This window comes from Olea europaea, chromosome 1 (assembly GCF_002742605.1).
Source record: "Olea europaea var. sylvestris chromosome 1, O_europaea_v1, whole genome shotgun sequence".
NCBI lineage: Eukaryota > Viridiplantae > Streptophyta > Magnoliopsida > Lamiales > Oleaceae > Olea > Olea europaea.
Genome location: NC_036237.1, coordinates 5,845,036 through 5,869,716, shown reverse-complemented (window position 1 = coordinate 5,869,716; position 24,681 = coordinate 5,845,036). Strand labels below are relative to the sequence as shown.

The 24,681-nt window shown below is 32.5% G+C and overlaps 2 protein-coding genes across 5 annotated transcripts; both read right to left on the bottom strand.

The window, feature by feature from the left end:
- Nucleotides 1-760: 760 nt before the first annotated feature.
- LOC111383211 (serine/threonine protein phosphatase 2A regulatory subunit B''beta-like) lies at nt 761-9,703 on the bottom strand. Of its 4 annotated transcripts, none has more exons than XM_023007318.1 (11): nt 9,559-9,703; nt 9,208-9,460; nt 6,570-6,812; nt 6,356-6,461; nt 6,131-6,230; nt 5,275-5,352; nt 4,197-4,302; nt 4,007-4,097; nt 2,070-2,211; nt 1,541-1,688; nt 761-1,415 (listed from the first exon to the last, which is right to left on the bottom strand). In XM_023007318.1, the coding sequence occupies exons 2-11, from the start codon at nt 9,355-9,357 to the stop codon at nt 1,245-1,247; spliced, it is 1,335 nt and encodes a 444-aa protein (XP_022863086.1). In that variant the 5' UTR covers nt 9,358-9,460; nt 9,559-9,703; the 3' UTR covers nt 761-1,244. The 4 variants fall into 4 exon arrangements, with proteins under 4 accessions (XP_022863086.1, XP_022863145.1, XP_022863286.1 ...); XM_023007377.1 differs by having other exon boundaries at nt 9,572-9,703; XM_023007518.1 differs by lacking the exons at nt 9,208-9,460; nt 9,559-9,703 and adding an exon at nt 8,792-8,874.
- A 7,038-nt stretch (nt 9,704-16,741) lies between these two features.
- Nucleotides 16,742-17,875, bottom strand: LOC111403596 (zinc finger MYM-type protein 5-like). The gene is made up of 2 exons (XM_023032164.1): nt 17,461-17,875; nt 16,742-17,202 (listed from the first exon to the last, which is right to left on the bottom strand). Exons 1-2 carry the CDS (start codon nt 17,873-17,875, stop codon nt 16,742-16,744), a joined length of 876 nt encoding a protein of 291 aa, XP_022887932.1.
- Between the last annotated feature and the right edge of the window lie 6,806 nt (nt 17,876-24,681).

The following is a 24,681-nucleotide window of genomic DNA, read 5'->3' as shown; positions in this document are numbered from 1 at the left end:
TTAGAAGTCAATCCCACTAAACTACACTTGTACGCTTGATCCCTCCCCTACGACACCAAAAAAACCAGGCCGAGCTTCTAACCGCCCGCTTCCATAGAACAATATCGTGGCAACGTAGACCTTCGTCCAGCGGAGCCTAGAAGAAGGTGACTCGCGCAGACAGCTGACTCCTTTTCAATAGAAAAGAATAGCCAAACCAACCCAGCTGTTCAGCCGATCTCTCTCCGGTGCGTGACAGCGCGTGGTCCCGCGTCCTGCTTGTCTGACGTCAGTTTCATTAATTGTTGCATGAAATTCGATCTACTTTTATCAAACATAAAATAAGAAAGTGACTCTTTGTCGGAGATGCATTCTTTTCTATTGGGTTATTCACTGATCTGAAACTTAGCACTTGTTTTCTTATTGATTCCAAGGGCGGCGGCATTCTTGAATGAAGTCTATCCGAACCGAATTAGCGCGGACTCGGGAGCAATTTCATATTCATGTGTTCAAGAAGCAGTCTTTTAGGCCCAGGTCGCTTGCTTGGAATCTCAGTCAAGCATATTCGCAATCCTTGGGTTCGGCTTCCTTCTCCCCCACCTTTTAGCGTTCTGGGCCCCTGAAAAAATCAAGAAAGCGCGGGATGGGAAAGCTCAAAGACTTTCTGGACTTATACTACTGTGCATACAATAATATGTACTTGTTCCTGTTAGTAAGAGAAAGCTACTTCCTATCGCTCGGGCCCCATCCTCCGAGCAGCCAATGTGAACATGAACCAATAATATGTGTGGAAATGATGAACATTCATAATTTTTACCATAATTCCAAGAAATCCAACAGAAACTATAATCAAATGTCTAGCCATATAAATCATTCAGACATTTTCCCAGCCCCTATTGGAAACTCGGGGAGAAAATCGGTCACACTCTCCAAATGAAAACCAAGCCAGAATTTACTCCCTCAATTTCTCAATCTCCCGTGAGTATGATCGGTGTTGGGAGTGCAGGGCAGGGAACTACAAACATGTTCAGGCTCGAAAGTGAATCAGTTTAAAATAATTTCCTGATCCCAAAGCTCAACACCGTAAGAGCTAGGCATTACCATTTTCTCCACTTTGAAGACCAGCACATTAGCAATTAAAAATTCTAAAACTCAGTGTCAATTCATTCTCTCTCGAACATTAATTTTAGAATTGAAACATAAGTTTCTTCTTTGGTTAGCTGGTCAATTAGATCACAGCAGAAAGAAAATTCAAATGTACCAGTCTATAAGGCTTGACAGTGGCAAAATGTTTTTTTAATTTCATAAATCAAGCAATAGACATACCAATACTCAAGACTAGGCTCAGATGACTTATCCTCTTCTGACAATATGAAGTAAACAAAATCTTCATATCCCATCTTTCCTTCAATCTTACTGGTAAACTTTCTGGGAATCTAAGTCAAATATGAAAGATTTTACATTAAAAGCGGTGGAGGAAGCATTAAATAACAAATAGATCATTTTTCTTGATAGGAGTAGGGAATTTGGCTTTTCTAAAAAATAATTACATAAGACAAACCTGAGAGAATATTCTATCAACAATCCTGTAGGTGAGTGCATGATTACCATATCTAATGAGGTTCTCTTTATCGATTAGAAAATCATGATCTGTATCCAGCTCCCAAAACTTACAATATATCACATAAAAATGTTCATAAGAGAAGTACCTGCAACAAAAGGGAGAATGGAATCAGAAGACGATGGGGATCAATATGGATCTATGTTAATATGAAATAAGAATGCAACATATAAATGTAATACTCCAAGATAAATTAACGTATCTCGGTATGTCCATTTATTTAGTTTAATCGAAACCATGCATAAGGTTACTATGCCGTATTTTTTTTATCTTTGAGTAAAACAAGAAATTTAATTCTATATGTGAACTAGTCAAACAAGACTTTTTCCACTTTTTAAAAAGCAATCCTATGACATTCTACTGACAGTCTTATCACCATGTAGGAACTCCAAGCTACGGTAGAATTCATTATCCCTTGTGAAAATAAACAAGCATTCCCTAGAGACCAGTAATGAGCTGCTCTATTTACCGCAAGACTTTGTTGATATCCTCTTCTTCATCAGCATGTTGCATTGCAGCTATTAAGTTTGAACGTCTTAGCTCCCTGAGGGTAAGCCGACCATTGCCCGATCTATTCACATAGTAAAATATTCTGTATATCACAGTTTCAGCTGGCCAACACAATAAATTGTAACTGTTAATTTCAACAAAGGAATGTAAGGATTCTTAACTCGCACAATGTTGGTACTAAACTCAAACAGTAATGGGCAAACGAAGTCAGAAAAATATTCATGCTGGCAGTCAACCAACTCAACATGTGCCTCCTGACAATAAAATCTTTTAACATTTAAAATGGGAAAGAAAGATGTGAAAACAGGTCTCGGATATCCTAATTTTTTGTATTCTTTTATGAAATTCTTACACTGAATGAACACAATCTTACACGTCTCAGATACATATCAAAATGCCACGAGGTGTCTCATATTTTTATGAAAAAATAATTTTTGGCAAACAAGAGATTGACCCTTGCAAAGAGGTGAACAGTAATTTTTTGGGTTGTTAAAGACTTGAACAATGAAAATAAATGGTGAGTGTCTGGTCAAATTGATCGCGTCATATCTTTCAAGTCTACTGGTGTGAATTCCTTCTTTTCATCGCCTATCCGAAAGAGAATTCAGTGTTTCTTGGTTGAGAATGTTTGAACTCTTTGCTTACCAAAAATTCTTGTTTGAGTAGTTCGTGCCATATTGACATCAAATATTTTAACCCTTATGTAATTCAAGGTGATTCATAGTTTGCATCACATCATTAAATATGTCTAATTCCATTATAATATTTTATATAATATAGACTGGATTGTCTACAGACTACAATGATGGATAAATGGGGAAAACAGCTAACTGCTAAACAAATGCAAGACAGTCGACCTATGCCCAGGCATTATTCATTTTTCAATTCATCCCTAGCCTCATAAAAGAATTGTTTTTGTTCCAATATGTAGGAATCAATGGGAACGGCCAACGTAGGAGGATGCAGTCAATATTACCAAAAGCACACCTGTAACCTAGTCAAATCGAGAGGTTTTCTAAATCCACCAGTCAGATGCACACGCAAACATGCAAGTTATTTAGAATTGTATGATTTTTTTTAAATTTGTAGGAAGGAAGTTGACAAAGAAAATTTTTTAACTATGAGTTCCATTGTAGGTTTCAAACCTAATGACTAGATGATGAAACTAAGGGGGGTAACTAGTAAGTTAGGGCTTTTTGAGTTGCTAAGAGGATCGTCTTGCCTTAATGAGTAACTAAAATTCAAGTTGGGTTATATAAATAATAATGACTTGGCATGTTGGATAGGCTTAAATACAAGTAAAAGTTACTTTCAAGTAACATTTTGTTTTCAAACATGCTTAGATGACTTCCTTTTAATTAAAAGAAGTAAAAATTTACTAATTTGAAAGTATCATTTATTTTAAAACTTATTTTGTTAATTATAAGAAACTTTTTAAGCTTAGCCAAACATACTCATAAGTATAGGAGTAGAATATGTGGAAATGGAAAGTGCTAAGATTATGTGTGATTTAAACATACCTATAAAGTTAAAAGGCAAAGCCTAAAGAATAAATTAGAGCATATGTATTTTCTGGAACTGAGTTTTGATACCCTTCAACATAATGATATTGTTGAGATAACTACAAGAGATTTATTAAATAAGAATAAGGGAGTTAAAAAGTTGAGATTTCTCATAAATGTAACATCTCTAAGCCTAATGGCAGTCTTATATACACTATACATGCGGTTGTATTCTATGTATGTTTGTCTCAAAATATAAATTTTCCAATATTTTCTTTTGCAATAATGGCAATAACAACGAAAAATCAGCCACTTAATATAAACAATTAGCAAAGCAAACAAAATACAAGGATAAACATTGCAAGTAAAGTCGAGTAAATAACATAGAATATACCATATCGTTCTTGAAATTCAGGTGTACTCTGTAAGAACTCCAATCCCGGATGAGTAGCTAAAAGTTCTCGAAGCACAGGTTTGAAGTCGTCCTATTATCAAGTTGATGAGTATTGCGAAAATAAGAAGAGGGATTATAAAAATCATTAAACTAGAAGTTGCATGAAAGAGCATTTTGCTTGTCTTATAACCTGACTCAAGAATTTTAGATCCGGCTGCTTCAAGATTGTGTATATCTGCATTGGTATATCTTTAGTCAACATGTTGCCGTTAATCCAATAATTGACAAATGCATCCCTGTATGTGTAGTTATAGACAAAAGTAAGAGTACATTAATCTAACCTAACCAATATTACTCAAAAGCATTAATAAGGTTGAAAGTAGAAATCATCAGTTCCAATTGAAACTGATACAGTAAAAGCTAGATTTAGCTTCCTTAAATTGGATATAGGATTTGCTAAGCTATTAGATTTAGTCTACTCAATCATGTGATTTTCTACTTAGCTGCTAGTTTATGCAGCTTGAGAAATTTCATGCACTAATATATATTACTATTTTTGCCTCATCATGGCCAAGTATTGACCTACGGGTCAGAGGTGCAGTTAGAACCCAACAAGTACTTGAGGAATCTTGTTCTTAAAAATTATCTGTCATAATTTTGACTTTGGATTTGGGCCTTGGCATAGCATTGAGACTATTTACAGTAGTTTTATGCTTTAAGCCTTTTAATTGCTAGAAAATTGTTTCCAACCTTTTTCCTTTTACTCAGATTATCTCACAATTTTAACATACCTTATGTACATTACATTCAAAACCATGAAAAATTTTCATTTTTCTGAGTCTAAGTTGCAAAGGAAGATTACATCAAATTGCCAAGAGATTAAGAACAGACTCACTTCCAACAAAAATCAATTTCACCTGAAAGACTAAGCAAATATCATCGAACAGATGAATGTTCCCTAGACCTTCCCCAATTATCCAAGAGTCCAAGCTCTAATGAAATAAATAAACAGAAAAAGAAGGTATTATAAGAACCCTTAAGACTTTCCATCTTGTGGACAATAAATTCCTAACCGAAGTCTTTCCCATTCACTTTTCTCTAAGAACTTTACACTAAGTTAAGGGAGACCTATCTGATTGTTTCCCTGCCTTCTCTCTTTTCCATTCTCATCCACATACAGGTCTCAAATTCCCACTCTCAGTGCCTTTGTTGAACTATATAATAATAAAGTTCTAGACAAAAAGAATAAAATTCTATAACTCACACACCTAATATAGCATTCTCCATCAACTTCAAGTACATCAACCACCTCATAATGATAACCTTGGCTCCAGCACATGCAAAATCTAATAATTTACATGATAACAGGACATTGTACTAATACAGAAAGGTGGCCTATTCTACCAGAAAATCAAATACTAATTTTATACAATGCATGCACAATTAAAAGAGATTCTGAGAACACAGAAGCAAACACAGAGAAACAAGATCAACTTACAGCAGAAATATATCTATAATACATGCACTTGCTCAAACTTTTACAGGATAAATGTGTTCTAAAACCTACCATTTCAGAGCACATTATTAAACAAGTCATGCTTGTGAAGTATTTGTAGTTCAAAGAAGGATAACTGAGCCTTTTTGCAAAAAAAAATACTAAATGTTAATGGTTTTACAAGACCGTCAAGGCGGAATCTTGTTACCTGATTCTGACTTCGCTTAAATACAACTATGAAATTAAGAGCCTGTTTAATATAGATTTTTTGAGAATACTTTTTGTGAAAAGTGATATTTCCAAGAATGTGTGGTTAAAATGTAAGGGGAACTATGGGTTCACGTGCAAAACTATTTTTTTGGAAAAATGTATGGTTTAATATGAATTTGGAAAAAAATGAGCTTTAAAAAATCTTTGCCAAACAGGCTATAAATAAACAGCACACAATCCAACATTTTCATATTTAAAGAAGTTGAGCCTGCAGTAATATTCATATTTTTCTTGATTAAATTACCTGTGTAAAGTTGATCTTTTCTCATTTTAGTGCATTTGGGAGAGAAATAAATTAAAAATCATGATGGCATATATTTCGATAAGACAACTCAATAATACGAGGAGAATACACATACCTGGTCACAACTCCAGTGCTATCAGAGTCAATCTTTCTAAAAAGCGCAGTGGAGAAGAACGACGGAACCTTGCAAATTTCCTTAGTAACTGGTTTAAATTCTGATATCCCATGGAAAATAAGTTCAATTAACAAATTGAGATAGTTTATAGAGCTTAAATTTTGCATGTGTCTGTTCTATAATAACTAAAGAATCCTGAATGTATGAATATGTTGTAACTCCCACCATTCATTTGGAGTCCGTCCACGTGACCATGAAAAAATTGATTGATTCTAAACAAGCACCGTTCTTTTAATTCACTTGGCGGAGGACAACCATTTTGAAAATAGAACTGCAATCATTACAGCATTAGCAAACAAAAACTGCAAACCCAGAACCATAGTCCACAGCCATAATGAATATGGAAATCTATGAGAGATCATACAAAAAAATGTCTAACCTGAGGTATAAGCTCTTTTACAGGCTCGTTCACTAATTTCAGGGGAGATCCTAAAGCAGATGGGCCTGCTCTCTGTTTCATTACCCGGGGAGAGCCCGCTGAGCTTCTTGGTGAAAGTGGAGGAGTACTTACAGCAGTAAACATTGATGGCAATGTGTTGCTTGCTGTAGCATTTGTACCAGATGATGTCCCAGAGACATTCAATGGGCCACCTGCCTTAGCATTAATGAGCAAAGATTTTACCTGTAGTTCACAGTTAGGTAGTTGTTAAAGGACGGGTCCAATATCACAAGAAACAACTAGTGAATTGCGGCAATTGCCTTCTACTTGCAAATGTCAATAATATTGAAGATAAATTTCTTTTCAACATATTGGGAAGAAAGGAACATTAACTTAAGACTATCACACTGATGTTAAAAATTGCAATAGAATCGATGTAAGACATCTAAGATGCCACCTGCACCTTTTCAGTATCAGCATATGTCAATAGTGCAAAATTTAGAAGAAAATGTATAAGTTGCATAATACTTTAGAGCCTAATACGAATTGCATCTACAATAACTGGGCATATACATTTCTCAAACTTGTCGAAAAGCAATTTACATAACCAGCAAGCTATTTGAAGAACGTAATAAGTACCGTATCAGCATTAAACACATTAAAGCAGCCCATATATAGCCATCTTGAACGCAACATCAAGATATTCACATGGATTATCTTTAGATATTTAGAAGCCAAGGTTTTAAATCTTCAAAGTATCTTTATCACAGAATTGTGATTTTGAGCCTCACCATACAATGTACTGCTATTACATTCAAATAGGATATCGTACATGTCACCTTAAGCTGCATGGTTAGTTGATGTTGAGCTCTTTTTTGTAGGCGTGATTCGTATGTTAAAAGGGAAGAGAGGGAAGAAACAGAAAAGAAGTAAAATCAAGATACAAGAAGAACGATACTATTTGGCCAGCAAGTCCATCAAACTCTATAATTCATCCAATACAATTTAGTGACATAACCATATTATGAGAACTTAAGCCTCTCTTGCTGCAACCCCATGCAACCTTCCACTCCAACGAATTCCATATCTTTCTTTATTGGCCTATTCGAGCAGGTTATGGCATTCTAATCTTTAATGTAAATGCATGCTTCTCGATCAGCCCGTTCTACCATAGAGCTTACCCTTCTCTAGGACAACCCTGATGTCACCCATTGGCCGTCTATACGCCATCTGTTTATAATTTTCAATGATTTCGCTCATTTTAAATTTGATGGGCTCTAGTAATTCTTTCAACTATAAAGGAAGCAAGGAAGGAAGGAAAGAGGCGCAAATTGCATTTAAACTTTCATTAAAAAAATAGGGCACGTTCCAGGAATATGAAGCCCATCCCAATAGAAGCCCATGAGTGCTAAATGTACTCTATTTAGACTAGCGAGGACACATTACACCATCAGTTTAGATTCTTTCTCATATAATAAATTAGCACATTGCACCATGCTCTGTGGTGAGGTACAGAAATACATGTTCGCCTTGCATTGTGGTCTACTTCTTAGAAGATAGGAATAATGATTACGAAATTAATTATTGCAAGTGCCAAGCTTTCAAATTCTCCTCTTTTGGAGATGTCAGTATATTACCACTTAATGATTAGGTTCTCCAAGCTCTACATGTATCAAGTTTCATTAAGTTGTATTTACCAACAAAACTATACATACAATAATACAGTAACGGTCTATTTAAGGCTAAGTTAAACACCGATAAGCGGAACCAGTGTTCAGGCAATCCTATTATCTCATTCCAATCAAGAAGTAACTTTAACAAATTTCTTATGCCAGGTAGCGAGTACTCCATACAGGCTCAAAGAATCATGCTCTATGAGTGAAAAGTAGTTCTGAAGAGACAAAAAAAATGTGCACGTGGAACCACGTGTAAGAATTTGCTTTAATTGGCAAGTCATTAAATTCTGTAAATCGAATCTTGATCGGAACAACATTGTTACATTTTGCCATTATTGCTGATATAAATTACAGACCCCTTACATTTGTCATCTTAGTATATCCTGCAATGTTTTGTACTCTGCTTGTATCCTATATCTTTCCTTATTGATCTTCTCCAAATCTACTAACCATATTTTTTTCTCCAAATAAGTAATTTCTCCATAATGCAAACAGAAAAGAACACTTTTCTGGTAAACAAAATTCAGAATATATGCTCTCAAGTACCAATACTTGGTTTTGGTTCCGTTTCGCAACTTCTGCAGAATTGACCGCTGTGTCCAAGCAACACTGTGGGTTAAAAATCACCAATCATTTAAATCCATGCTTAGTCCTTTTCGTTATTTATCCTCATCTACAAAACCAATTTACAACCAACACAATGAATAAACAGGCAAAACAAACAAGAAACTCCACTTAAACACACAGATTCACAGCATATGTGTAATAACAACAGTATCGATCATTCTGTCATAGTTGCCATTGCGGTGCATGGGCACCTGAATCCCAAGTCGGAAGTACGTGCTTCCTTTGCATAGGTTGGGTTCCCCAAACTCAATGGCTAGCTTTTGGAGTCTGTCTCTTTCAAGTTCTATGATACATTCATAGGCAATTAATAACTAAATAAAATGACCAAAAATTACCAGAGATACGGTATCAGGGAGCGAAAGCCATTGATCAAAAAGCTTCTCGGCCACGTGAGGGTTAGCTTTAATAGCCAAAGGAGACACATCCGGCAGCTGCAGCATTTCAGCATCAAGACTCGCCACGTCACCATTGAAATCCACGTCCATCTCTCTCAACCCCTTAAACTTGACCAGTCAATATTTTATAAATGTTTGAGAGCTTCTCTAATCATCAAACAGACCCTTCAAATGGCCCAACTCCAATGATTACCTCCAATTTTGAATTTTAATTTTCGTTAATACAGATCTTCAAAGATTTCGAATTGAACGAGCAAAAATGATGATAGAGAAAGGAGATTAATTCATTACAAATTTAACAAACCCTGGATTTCGAATTCCATTTGTAATCTGAGGTCGGTGGAATAAAATTTACAGAGAGATCGAAACCCTTGGAAGCAGAGAAAAGTGTATCTGTATGCGAGCAGAGTGGGTGTGTGAGTATGAGAGAGAAAGGTACGCAGTCTATTCATTATGTAAAAACTAATTCCTACCGCACGTGAGAGGAACGTAACACGTTTTGTCTGCGTGTTTGGCCAGCGACTTTCCCATTTTGTCAAACGTAACACTTAAAAAAGTTAATTAATTAATTTATTTTTTTTAATGAATTTAGGCTTAAGCCAACTTGTTTGATACAGCTAAAAAGTCAATTAAAATCAATTTTTTATTAGTATTTCACTATTACAACCGTTATTTTTGAATTTTTCTCTTACGGGTAGAACCCACTTTATCTCTAACGATCAAAAAATCAATTATCAAAATGCCTATCAAACAAGAACTCAGTTTAGACTTCGTTTTTCAAAAATTCATTTTCAATCATATATTCTCATATAAAATAATATTATATATGAATTTAAATTTTTTTCTTAATTTTTAACCATGCGTTCTCTAAAAAATCACTACTCGAAAGCACTTTTTGTTTTCAAAAAACAAAATAAAATATTTTATTGGAGCCAAAACATGAGCTAAGATTGTTTATCTATAAAATACATTCACGCTCTAAAATACGTACTTAAAAATACATCATGTGTGACGCACGTGCTATTAGATACGCAATTATAAATACATCATATATGATTCACGTGCAAGTTTGGTGCTATTAAACACACCATTACAAGTATATCACATGCAATTTTGGTGGCATGTGTGATTTTGGAGCAATGCAGCTGATTTTGTGTGTGTATCCATTGTGCAATAGTTTTTGTTGTTAACCTATGATCTTTGTTGTCTCTAGCTTATGTACTTTATTCTCATTATGTGGTTGCACTCCATGTTGAGGTGAAATTTGGATCTTAGATAATTTAGCCTTGTTTGAGCTTCATTTTTTGAAAAAAAGAAAATGCATTGTTGGTATTATCTAGAAGTCCATAAGACTTTTTTACTTACTCTAGGGGAGTATATTATATTCATATTATAACTCCCATTAAAGCCTTATAATTTAGGGGTCATTGTTTACGGTAGTATTCTAATTTTGGTCGTTAAATTTTGGTTTCAATTAATTTGAATTGTTAAAATTTATTCATTGAATAATGAAAAGTACAGAGTTTTGTCACCTCTCCAACGATCTCTCCACTATGTAGGATTTTAGTGGGCCAAGTACTTATTTGTTGAGAAAGAGGGATTAAGTATAACAGAATTGACTGGGTGGTAGAGTCGTGTAAATACTTTTTTCTTCCATATTTTGGACCCCAAACACAACATCTTGAGTACCAATGATGGTGACCGCACCTGTTGGTATGTGACGTTTGGACATTTCCATTCATTGAATAGAGATGAACTCTAATGGTCATTAGACACATATGTGGATGTTACATTGATCATTCTCTATATGAATGTCCATTTGCATTATATTGATCCAAAATAATTTGGATTTATATAAATTTGAGAAAGTAAAGATAGGAAATACTTCTCATTTTACCTACGTTGGTATATGTAGTATGTTAAATATTTAGTTGAATTTACCATTTCTATGTGAACGAGAAATAAAATAAAAGAAATTAAGGTAATTATAATATCGGGTTATGCACATCTTATTAAAGGCTCTAGAGGAACACGAGTGTTTTGACTATTAACATAATGAATTTCTCAAGAGTTTTGTCCATCTCTACTATCTTCTATTCTTCTTATCTCTTTATTTTATAACAATTTTTTCTTATATTGATTGATTAGAAAATATTTTCATTTAATTGTAAAAAAGTAACACCTTTATACATAGCTTTGAAGGAATACTCACAAATATATAATATGATTTCATTGAAAGAAAAGAAACTTACAAGTCGATGAGATCCAATGTTAATAACTATGTAATGCTATATTAGCCTCGACGAATAACAAAATCACAGCGTATTTTTGTATAAAAAAATAATAGAAATACATTATGAAAATATTTGTGAGAAGCACACATGCGTTAAGTTTCAAACGCATTAAACATGTCAAAGGTTGCAAACCAAAGTAAGATGATAGGGGAAATCGTGAATTACTTTTCTTATGTTTTTCAGATGATTTAACAGTGTAAATTGTAAAGCTATCAATGAGAATATTTATATATTTCAATCATAGATTAGTTATAAATTGAATTAATTTATTAAAGAAGAAGGTTAAAAAAAAAAAAAAAAAACACATGTTGACCAAACCTGGCCAGAGCAGTCCGCAACATAGGAGGTTGGCAGGCCAATCCGTTTGGACCTGCATGCATGTGGATCGATTTGGACTAGTCACTTTGTTTTGGAAATAAAGAAGAGGTGAAGGAAAAACTAGAAAAATCGTACGAAGAAAAAATTGAGAAAGGATTGAGACTTGAACACGTGAGGAATACAAGAGAACGTGATTTTAAAGCGATATTTGTCCCTTTTTTCAGTCTTGAGGTTGCTTATATATGGGATGCACCAACAAATGGCTTTGGCGATTAGACAAGCATTTAAAGGTAAATTGATAAGTGTGGTTTTTACACTTATTTGAAATCCTAAATGATGATATTTTGTTATTTTTTGGACGGATTAGTACTAATTTGTAATTTATTGCTTTTATTAGGAAAAAAATTCATGTTTCGAAGAAGAATTGGAAAAAGAATGGAAATGGGCTAAAATAAAGCAAATCCAAAATTTGGGGACTAAAATGTAATAATTCAAAAGTTGAGTCGAATTGCAAGACGATGGTTTGAGAACACCAAAATCCAATTGGAATTGAAGAGAAGTCAAAGAGATGAGAAATTTTGAAAAATGATCAAAACACACTTGAGAAAGTTCAGGAACCAATTTGCAAATTGGCCCCCAAAAATTGAACCATGCATACGCATAGGCTACAGGCCTTGCGTACGCAAGGTTGAAATATTGCACTTCAAAGACCAATTCAAGTTGAAATTGGGCACTTTAGAGACCAATTCAAGGGAACTATGCGTACACATCAATTGAACATGCATACGCATGGTTCAACTCTGATACAAAAATTATGTTTCCTTATCTTGTTTTGGAAATTTTTTGTGTGTAATCTTTTGGCGCCCAATTTATACCAAGAGCCGGCCAAAACGTAAAAAAAACCTAATTCTTATCATATTAAAAGCCTTCTTTAGAGAGAAAAAAGAAAGATGATACATTGAAGAACATAGAATTCATCGGTTGGATTCAGATTTGGAGACATTAATTGAAAATTTTCAGACTTCCTTCAGAGTTCAATGATTCGGGTGATGGCTTTCTTTTAATTTTCTTGTATTTCTTACATTAACGTTAAGCTAAATTCCTTTTTATTGGATGGATGACAAAACTGATGGATAGGATAAGCGTCATGATTCAAACTGTAGTCCTAAATTCACATATTCTCAATACATTGGGACTATTTCTACAATTAGTGCAAATTCGTCTAGGAAATACCTAATCCAAGATTTGGATGATATGTGTCATTCATTGATGATATGGTTGTGTCCTTTTAAAAGCATTTGTACCTCATCCGCGAATAGTTAATATGATAATTTTGGTTAACTCATTATTGTCGTGCTTAGATTTGCATTAAAGACTTGGGGGACCATTTGTGCAATTATTGCAGTGGTGTCCCTCTTGCTGTTGGTTTCCCTGTCCATTGGTTCGAAATTTATTCAACTCCACAGCTTTTCAACTAGTTTAATAAGCCATGCATGCATGTTCATTTAATAAATATGAAATAACCGTAACAATTAATTTCAAGCAAAACATTTGCATTTTCTTACACTTATTTAACTCATCTTTTACACTTTCACTGTATTAAGCATATATTAGTGGTCCATTAGCGATCGGTGCTCAAAGATGTGATTGGGATCTTTGTCAAAAATATTGCTCGTTTCTAGGTAAGCCAGCATGCTGCCCAGGACCATCTGGCCCATGTCTTTGCATAGCAATTTGCCCACATAAAGTATTATGAGTGGTTATCCTCTTTGTGACCCTCGTCTTTGTGAAAAATATTGCTCGCTTCAGGGTAAGCCCAGAGCCAATCCTGAGATTTTGGATGCCCTGTGCGAAATTTTAAAATGGTGCCCCCTTCAAGTGATTAAAACATATAGCAAAAAAAATATTTCAATAATATTATTTCATTGCAAAAATATGATATTTAAATATTTGTTTTTTTTAACATACACAAACAACAAACATATATTTCTTTATATTTGTGTTCTCAGTGGTTAAAATAGAGAATAATTCTTGTTGTACATAAAAAATTGTACGTAATGGTGTCTTATGTACAATTTTTTATGTTCACATAGTACACTCCTTAGAGAATAATTCTTGTTGTAATTCTTGTTGTACATAAAAAATTGTACATAATGCTTTATTGGAATATATAGGAAGCTGTAATATAAGACTTTATTGGAAGGGAAATGCTTTTGTACACCCTGTTACGAATATTTTATTACATATGAACCCTCTTCCATGTGTGGGGGGTGTAAGCTTGTGTGTACACCATTATGTACATATAACACAAACCTTATTGGAAATATCTCTAAAATTGAAATAAAATTTTAAACAGTGATGGTCTAGCTTAAGAGGGATTAAATATCCCAATTGGCACTTTAACTTTATCAAATTGTTTTCCAATTGCAATTGAACTTTAAAAACTATTCGAGTTGCGACCCTTGACTTTCTCAAATATTTTCGAATTGCCACTAAACTTAACAAAATGTTATCCAATTTGCCACTTCGTCACTCATCGTTCTAAAAGTTAATTTACTAGATGACGTGCTAGATGGAATGATGGATGTAATAATTATTGGTAAGTTAATTTAGTCCATTGATTTTAAAATGGAAAATGATGGAGCAGGGATTAGTAAGTTCAATGGCAATTGAAAAACATATGGAAAAGTTTAATGACAATTGGGATGTTTAACCGAGTCTACGAGCCAATTTTTCTGTTAGTTAAATGGAAAATGGTAAACAAAGGTTTCGAAATTGAGTTCCAAAGAACATGTTATTACCAAGATTCTAAGAGGCATGGTAAGACGGTGAGGGTGGGCCTCAAGCCTTACGAGCATAGGCGCAATAAGACATATTTTTTATATATATTTTTAATTATTCTAATATTATTAATTATAATTTATTTTATTTAATTTTTTTTTTAACTTTAAAAAATAAAGGGGCGTGCCTATACTTGCATTAGTTGCATCTTTTGGCGTTGGCCCATATTAGTCGCTCCTTTTGCCGAATGCCTGCACTACCTTCTTCATGCATGGGTCTCGTCCTTTCCCACCTTTTAAAACACTGGTTATTACCTACTAGTGAATTTTTTGACAAAAATCCATTAAACAGAATTGTAGTGGAAGATTTGCTCCAGTTTGTGATTCTAGATATCATCTTATATTCCAACTGATAACAGGGTGAATCTTTGTAATCATATGACTGAGCTATTAATTTCTAATGCATACAAGTGATCATATGAAATTGTTTCCCGCAGATGCTAAGGGTTAAGTGGGCCTTGAGATTTTGGATACCCTATGTGAAATTTTAAAATGGTACTCCCTTCAAGTAACTAAAACATATATTAAAAAAAATATTTCAATAATATGATTTCATTGCAAAAATATGATATTTAAATTTTTGTTTTTACATACATGAACAAGAAAAACATAAATATAGCTCAAAAACATCTCTCGAACTTCGTCAATATTCATGTCATCAACAAAGAACCATCCAAGTCACTGACCTCTTCTTGCAATTCCATATAAGCAAACCTTGAAAAAATATGTATATCAAGTGTAAAGCTTTAAATGCAACAAATCATATAAAAATATTTCTTCTCACATTTTTACAACCAAACTCACTAATTAAACTTTCGTAATCAATATTTTCTAGAAAGTCATGCTCAATAGATATCAAAGCTAATCCATTCAATCGTTCTTGTACATGGTTAATTGTAAATAAGATTTTAACATCTTCAATTTTGAAAAACATCTTCCAGCAGATGCAACGGTAACAGGAATTGTCAATAATATTCTATAAGCAATGCATGTATTAGGAAAGCAATCCAATCTTTTCAAATAAGTCAATATATCAAAAACCGTCTTTATTTCTTTTGGTAAAAGAATTCACAAAACTTTTAACTCTTGAAATAAATATTTGCCATCAAGATCACAAAAATTTACATGTCTTAAAACAATATCAAAATGATCACAACATGCTTTCAAATTAACATCATCTAATGAGTTTAACTTGTCAAAAGAAAATAGAAATCCAAATTTTTTTCAAATGAATTGAATTGATCAAACCTTTGTTCAAGTAATCCAATTGCTTAATCTACTATATAAAAGAAATAATTAGTTTTGAAAGAATTTTCAGGTGATTGTGCATCGTCTACAGTAGCATTTTCAAAATGTTTCTTCCTAAGAATGATACGTTTCACTTGAAATAAAGGATCAATTTTCATTTCAATGGCAATTTCTTTAGCAATATTTATCGCATCATTGAATCCAGTTTCTCTATATTTAAAAAAAAAAAAATGGCAATCAGCCCTTTAACTTCCTCGATAGCAACGTCAATAAGCATATCATTAGATTGCAAGTGTTTACTAATCAAGTTAACAGCATACAATATCTCACACCATATGATCATAGCTACTAAAAACTCAAAATTTCCGACATAAAGGGCTGCCAAAGCTTTAGCCCAACACCTTCCATCATTGTCGTTTTCAATTTCAACGACTTCAAATAAAGCTTCTCTTAATTTAGGAGCTTGGAATCTAATTGCTTTAATAGCTTCAACATGACTTTCCCATCATGTAGCTGATAGTGGCTTGACATTAATTTTAACATTGTCTTTCAATATTTTCTATCTCTTTGTAGAATTAGAAAACAGATTATAAATACCTTGTATAGCGCACTAAAAGTATTTTGCTTTAACACAAGAGTTTGTCATATCACACAATGCTAAATTCAGACTATGACATCGACATGGTGTATAAAATGCTCTAGGATTTATGTCTAGTAGTATTTTTTTTGCACACCTTGGTGCGTACCTTTCATGTTAGATCCATTATCATATCATTATCCTCTTACATCATTAATGTCAAGATTAAAAGTTATTAGAGTATTTTGTAATTCTACAAAAAGTCCTTGACCTATTGTATTGTCCACTTTTAAAAATTCAACAAAATATTCATGTATTTTGATTGGATTACCAGACAAGTCTGCACATCTTAAGATCAAGAACATTTGTTCTTGGTGACTTTCATCCGGAGTACAATCAAATGTCACAGAAAAGTATTTTGCTTCTTTGATTTTCTTAATAATTGTTCTTTTGATTTTAAAAGCCAAAGAAGCTACCAACTCATTTTGAACTTTATGTGAAAGATAATGATATTGAATTTCATTACTTTCAATACGCTGCATATGTTCCTTCATGATAGGATCCCACTTTACAATCATTTCAATTAGTCCTAAGAAATTTCCGTTACTATCCTCAAGAGGTCTTTCATTAGTTCCATGAAAAGCCAAACAATTTTTAGCTAGGTATTGCACAACATAAATTATTCTTTGCAGTACTTCCTTCTAATGTTGTTTCTCTTATCTAATTTGTTTTTGAATTTCTAAATCAATTGTTTCATCTTTGTTCAGTTTTACACGTAAATCAATCCAAGTAGCCATGTTGTTGATATGCACACTACTCATTTCATGTTCTTTAAGCCTGACACCGAGATGTACCCAGTCATTAAATCCTTCATTTATCAACCGACTTTTTTGTAAACCTCTTTTAAATAACTTACAACAAAAACAAAAAATTCTATCAAGATCATTTGAATACACCAACCATGGCCTATCACGTTTCTGACCATTTGATAAATACAGAGTGTAATGGCTTGCGAAGAAACATCTAGATAAATTATCTTTTGGATCCCTTTCCAGTGACAGGTCTCTTGTAGGACCATTTACCACTAGCAAATCTCTATCTTTTATATCAAGATTATCCCAAGTTCTTGGATCACAGATGTTGAAGGGAATGGACCTATTATGAACTAAACCATCTACATCTTCATTAGTATCATTTTCTTTAACAGATTTATCATCAACATCTTCACTAGTATCGTTTTCCTTAGGAAATTCATCATCACTAGTATCGTTTTCCTTAGGAAATTCATCATCAACGTTATCATTTTTGTCATTATCAACATTGTCAGGCATATCATTTTCATTTTGTCTCAATTCCTCAATATTTTCATTTTTATCATCAACATTGTCAAGCATATCATGTTCATTTTGTCTCAATTCCTCAACATCTTCATTTTTACCAGCTTCAAGTATGTGGTCCACATTTTTAGTTTCTTCAATAATAAATATGTCAATAGCACCTTTTTGAGACTCTATCAACTCTTCAATTTTTCTCTTTTTGGCTCATTTTCCAAATCATGATTGTTGTTTTCTAGGATACATTTTAAACTTCGATTTGACAAAAACAATAAAAACCATAAAAGCATATAATGTTTAAAGGACATAAAAATAAAAATAAAAAATTAGAAGATAGCACCTGATTAAATATTAAATCAGCAAAATCTTTATAACCAATTAAAGAAATCTTGATTCTTCAAAAACCTGTGTATCACCAATCAAATGAAAAGAGAGTCAAAGGAATTTATATTTTCTTGAATATTCAGAGAAATTATTAAAAAAATAAATATGTTGAGGAAAAAAAACTCACTTGTAAGTGTTCAACTTCTCCCGAGTCCTGAGAAAAATTATGTAGTGCTTTCTCGATTGTCAATCGTCGCAGGAAAGTATAGAATTTTTTGGAGTCAAATCAAAGATGAAAAAGACGATTTCTGAAGAGTACACATAATTTGAAATTTTAATACATAACCTAGAACGCCTGCAATTTTCAATTTCTGAAGAGACGTTTCCTTGGAGTTTATTGCTCTTCTCCAAAAGGAAGATTGGAAAATGAAACTTTTTCTTTATTCTCTCACTTCTCGCCGACCAGATCTCCCTTTTGGGCCTTTTCCCTTTTCCAGCATTAATGACATTGTTTAAAGTAGAAAACTATATTAAGAATATTATATTCAAAAAATTATAATTAGTTAGCCTTGTCTGTTGCTTTTTGGAATCCATGGAATATTGATTTAATTATGTTGTATAAAAATAAATAAATTAAAACCGCATATCTCAATTCGTAGCCAACCTACCCAGCTTTCTTTTTACTCAGTCCATTATACATACTTTGTCACATTATTCTTAATTTTTATATCTTATGCACAATAATAAAAAATTTATATTTTAAAATTAATATACATTTTAAATATTTAATTATAAATAAATATACAACTAAAAAAAAAAAATTTCAGTACCCTTACAATTTTGAATCCCTGTGCAACCGCTCAACTCGGGCACCCTCAAGGCCGCCTCTGGCCTACTCAAATCTCTCTCCGTTTCTTTCCTCTGCTACAGGCTATCTAGGTTATGGACAAGAATTGAGTCTATACGGATTACTGAAAATCACGGCCCCTGACGCAGATTCTTGAGCATTCTCGTTCGAGAGACAACTGCAGTAACTTGTCTGAGCCCTTGACTGATCAAGAAGCTGGGAAAAGCCACCCATTTCTTTATGGGGAGGTTAATGTAATACTGAATGGCCTGATTAAGAAGGCAAATCTAGAAGAATTGCAAGCATTGTACAGTAGTTTAAAAACAACAGTCCAACAAACAATCAAAGCTTAGCGACCAAGCTTGTTAATGAAGAGATTCACAAGTATTGACTACTACATATTTAGGAAGATTTCTTTCCTTATCAGTTGCATTGTTTTATTACATAATATTTTCTTTCCTACATTTGATACACACACGTTTTCTTTCCTTATGAGAAGAGTTGTAACATATTCATTCAATTAATGAGAAGGAATTCTTCATTCATAAATTATATTCTTCCAAATTCTAACAACAAGCAACAAGATGATTAATTTCCCAGCCTTACGACTGGAGTTGCAGTCGATTTTTTACTCTGTAAATGCCCTAATCCCAGTTTTAGGTTGCAGTAATCTTGGTCCCTCGATTTTTCTATAAGCTATTAGCTAAGTTTGATTTTATCAGGATCTATTCATGTTGCTGTCCTTAAATTCACTTGTCAGTTTAAAGAAAAGAAAAGAAAAAAAAAACAATAATTCTTTCCTTCTTTTTTATTCACTGTGTAAGTTCACTTGACTATAAGAGCAAGCTTTGCGCCTTTTCTTTTTGAACAGGAAACTGCCTGGACAGGCAACAAATTACAAATACATAAGTTGGACAAAAGATTGTAACACATTAACATAATATTAGGACAAAAATCATTAACATAGACAATGTGTTAATTAATTGAATCTTATCTTAAAGATAAAATGTGACTCTAAAAATTGAAATATAAGTGCATGAACAAGTAAATTTTAAGAACCTTTATTAACAATTAAAATATAATAATTTGAATGAATATAATCAGTGATGGAGCCAATTGGGCCCAGTGATGTCCTACACCCTCTAAAATTTAGGAAAAATAATCTATATCTATGATTATATTAAAGTATCACCTAAAGGCGAATCATTTTTTGAAAAATTTTAAACCTCGTACAATTCAATTATTTAAATAATATCTTACTTTTCGTTTTACGATATGTAATAAATACTACATAATTATTGTGGTTTATGAAATTTGTGTTATTAATTCTCAATTAATTAACCTTCACATTAATCTAGATTCAATCAATTTTCACTTGATGAATCTTGAATTTTATGAATCTAGAATTATTACAGGGCCAGCCCTAACATTTTGGGAGCCTTATGCTAACTTAAGAAATGGGGCCTATTGAAGAAAAATCATCGTATGCTTACTTGAGCATTCTCATAGAGAGTTTTCATATAATTATAAAGAATCTAATACAGACAACTAAATCTCAAAATTTAAAGAGGAAAATAAGAAAATATCAAATTTCAGCGTACAATACAAATGATAAGTCAAGTTTGGCATACAGAATTATAATGCATTGGCAAATGGGTTTATTCGTTTCATTGATCATTCTCTCATAGCAACTATTTAAAACAAAGTTGAATATACATTTGAGTGATTTATGTACAAAATTAAATCATGTTGATTGCGAGAGAAAATATAACAAAATAATGAAAATGTCGATCAAATACAAATGAACAACTAATTTTATATTAATTCATAGCAACTTACAAATAAGAAATATATACACCGACAAGAAAATATTAAATTCAAAGTACATTCAACAAGTATCTAAAAAGACTATTATCACGAGATTAGAGTAAAAAAAATAATAATAACAGCCTATGTACTCTATAGTGTAAGTTTTGAAGATAAGGAAGAAAGAAAGAAATCAGTAAGGTTGTAATAATGACAGTGAAACCACACCAATCTGCTAGATTGAATCTTCAAAATAAGTGAGATAATTCGTTTCTTGTTGGGTTGAAAAAATTATGGTGGGTTATAATTCAAAGTGGAATTTAAAGAGACAAAAAGACGTTTTTTGTTTGGTTAAGGAAAGAAAATGAATGTTTGGAAGATAAATAGTTAAAGTAATGTTGGTGATATATTTATATGATAAATAAATTTAAGTAATAGATTTTAGAGTAATGATATATGAATTCATTGGGGTTGTATCTCCCGTCTAGGTGACGATAGATGATAAGCTATATGAAATGTGGAATTAAATGAGTCATTCAGTTCCACTTATCATTTAATGTCACGTTAGCATCATCTAGACTGTGGTTGCAACTCCAGTGAGGCTAAATATCATCACTCTAATTTTTATGTTATTTATATGTTTTTTCTAAAAAATTTTGTATTTTCAACTTTTATTAGTTTCTTGTGTTTTGCATATTGATAATTCTATTTTAAAGAATTTCATAAATATAATTTTCGTTTTTCATCAACCAACCAATTAACCTTACATAATTTGGAGCCCTCACCAAAATAAGGTCTTAGGCGATCACTTACCTCTCCTATAGTCAGGGCTACCACTGAATTATTATGAGTAAATTATCTAAATGGTCATTGAATTTTGCAAAAAATTTTCACAGGACCATTGAACTTTAAAAATCACACAATTCATCACTAAACTTTACAAAAGATTTCTACGAGGTTACTGAACTATAAAAATCTTCCATTCATCACTGAACTTTGTAAAAAGTTTACACAGGATCGCTGAATTTTGCAAAAGGTTTCCTATGGGTCACTAAATTCAGTGATGAAGTTGATGATTTTTAAAGTTCAGTGATCACGTGGAAACCTTTTACAAAGTTCGGTGACCATTTGGGTAGTTCACTCAGAGTTATTATAGATTAATTTATATTCATGTATTTTGAAATTTTAATGGATGTTTAAATTTATGTATTAACAATTAATTTTTATGTATCAAATATAAATATAAAAAGATTGTTCATTTATAACATTTCATCATTACAAAAAATTTGAATTATAACAATTTTTTTCTCTTAATTTTTTATTGCTAAATCTTATTTTCTATAATTCGTCCGAAGCTCATTAAATCCTCCAACAAATTGGTTTCAAATATTACTTTTACATCATTTATAAAGTATTTTAAAATAACGTGCAACGCATGTTCAAATTTAACTAGTGTTTAAAAAATCAGTATTTAAATTAAGCCCCCACTAAAAAAAAATAGCCAGACTATAGAGGCCAGTTACGCACAATATTTTTATGTTTTTTTTTTTTTTAATAATTGTTTATTTAAATTTAATTTTAGAATATAAATGCCACAAAGCAGCCGTATAGGTCGTAGGACCCCATTGGAAACAAAATTTTGGCTTCAACATCCATCAACGGACATCAATATAAACAGACAACAATGCCATTGGACTCAAAGTCTGTCTATTTGCTCGCTGTGTAAATTGCAATCATCGAATGCATTGAAGAGGATTTTATTCAACCAAGCCGATCAAGAATTGGGAAAAATAGCACGTCTATTGTACTGTTTAACAAACATGTCCTAGCAATTTTAAAATTCCGTTGATATAGATTAGAGTTCTTGGTGCTACTGTAAGCAAAGACAAAATCTTACGGGTTGTGAACCAGCTGATGCTGCAGGAATTGAGAATTTGTAAGCAAATATGATCGGTATGCAGTGACACAAGACTCGCAATATTAAATGAGGAAAAAAGGGCTTAAAAATTTTGTTCTGTCATGTCCACTACTATGTAGCAAACACAATTTTTATGTATTAAAAAATACCGGCCAACATGATGCATAAATATGAATTACAAGCATGGAAGGCAAGGAGTCTGCAGAAAATTTACAGTAATATATCAATAATTACATTGGTCAGCTGCCAATAGAGAAACTCATAAAAACTGTACACTACGTTAACTCCCAGAGGGTCTAAAATTCAATATGAACTTTTCCTCGAATAGATAAATTAGCACGCAACTGGAAAGTACCTTCTCTACTCAGGAATAGGCTCATAATCACAATTTTCTGGAGAATCGAGTGAACTGTGACCTGTTTTACCTCTCCAATCCATGGAATCTGTAGGGGTGAACTGCATGTTCCTATGCTGAATCATAAATTGATTTCCACCAACATTCTGAATAGCAGAATCGGATGGTGGTCGGAAGCTTACTCCTGAAACTGAAGCCCCACAAACTGGTGGTATAATAATAATAATAATAATAATAATAATAATAATAATAAAAGATTAAAAAAAAATTGATGGAATTTTTTTTCTATGTATCAGCCCATTATAAAAATTTCGTTTTGTCCCCTTGCTCCGCTCCTAATTGAAATTATTATTGATAACTTACGATCAAGTTATTATGCAGCAGGTAAAGTAAATGGCAATATGGCATAGTAAATCATGACATTTGTCATTATTTAACAAATTTTACAACAATGCAGCACAACCTTGAGGATAATCTGAAAATGTATAACATGTATATATTTACATTGTCTATTGTATTTGGGATAATTCGAAAACACATAATGCAAGGAATGTTTCCTAGGCACTCTCAACTCTAAAACTGAGTTCCGATTTATAAATCTTGTTAGTGGCATGATAGAGATATAAAACAATCAGACCCTCTTAGCTATGCTTTTACCAATTGTAGTAAGAAATTAAACTTACCAGTTACCAGATGGAAGTTCAAAATATGACCAAGAATAGGTTGCAGATATTATCCTATGCAGTACATTATGTCACCAGTAGTATATAGTTAATATAAGCTCTACTGCCAGGTTCAAAACTTTCTTTGTATACCCAATCTTTGTTCCATATATATTGGTCTAATTTTTATAGAATAAGCAAAATTAGCGGTAAAATAACCGATTTTTATTTTTAAATTTGACAAAGAAATCACTTTAGGAGTTTTCATTATGATAACTTGGATAAAGTATGGTTTTTACCCTAGTGTGTATATGTGTTGCAATCTGAGAGAACGTAAAATTGAAAGCAGCAAATATTCGTTGATTAACAATTATAACTCAAAAGAAGCAATTACATACAAAATTTATCTTATGCTTAACAAGATTTGATGTCTTGACGAGTGACATCTCACTACATCTCTTTCCCCACATCTCTTAACCATTTTTCATATATAGTGACAATTATGGCAGACGTTGTTCGGATTCGGGTATAGGTACCGGTTATGAGTACGTATCTAAATGTCAAATCTTTTATTTTCTAAAATATATAATACGGGGATATGGTTAAAAAGAGTCCAAATTTCAGAAACGAGTACATCTTTCAAACTACTAACCCAAGATGTCATTTTAAATAGACCAAAATCAATTGTTCATAGAGAAGAAAATAAGTATTGAATAAGGGGCTGAGACGAATAAAATAAAATTTTAAGATTTAGTTTTTAATTATGGAAAATTAATTACTAAATGTTATATAAAATAGAAATTGAGAAAGTTGATTGCAGCTTAGACTTACTGAAAGACTAAGTAGCATTATATGAAACCTATTTTCATTTTACACAAAAACCTTAAACCA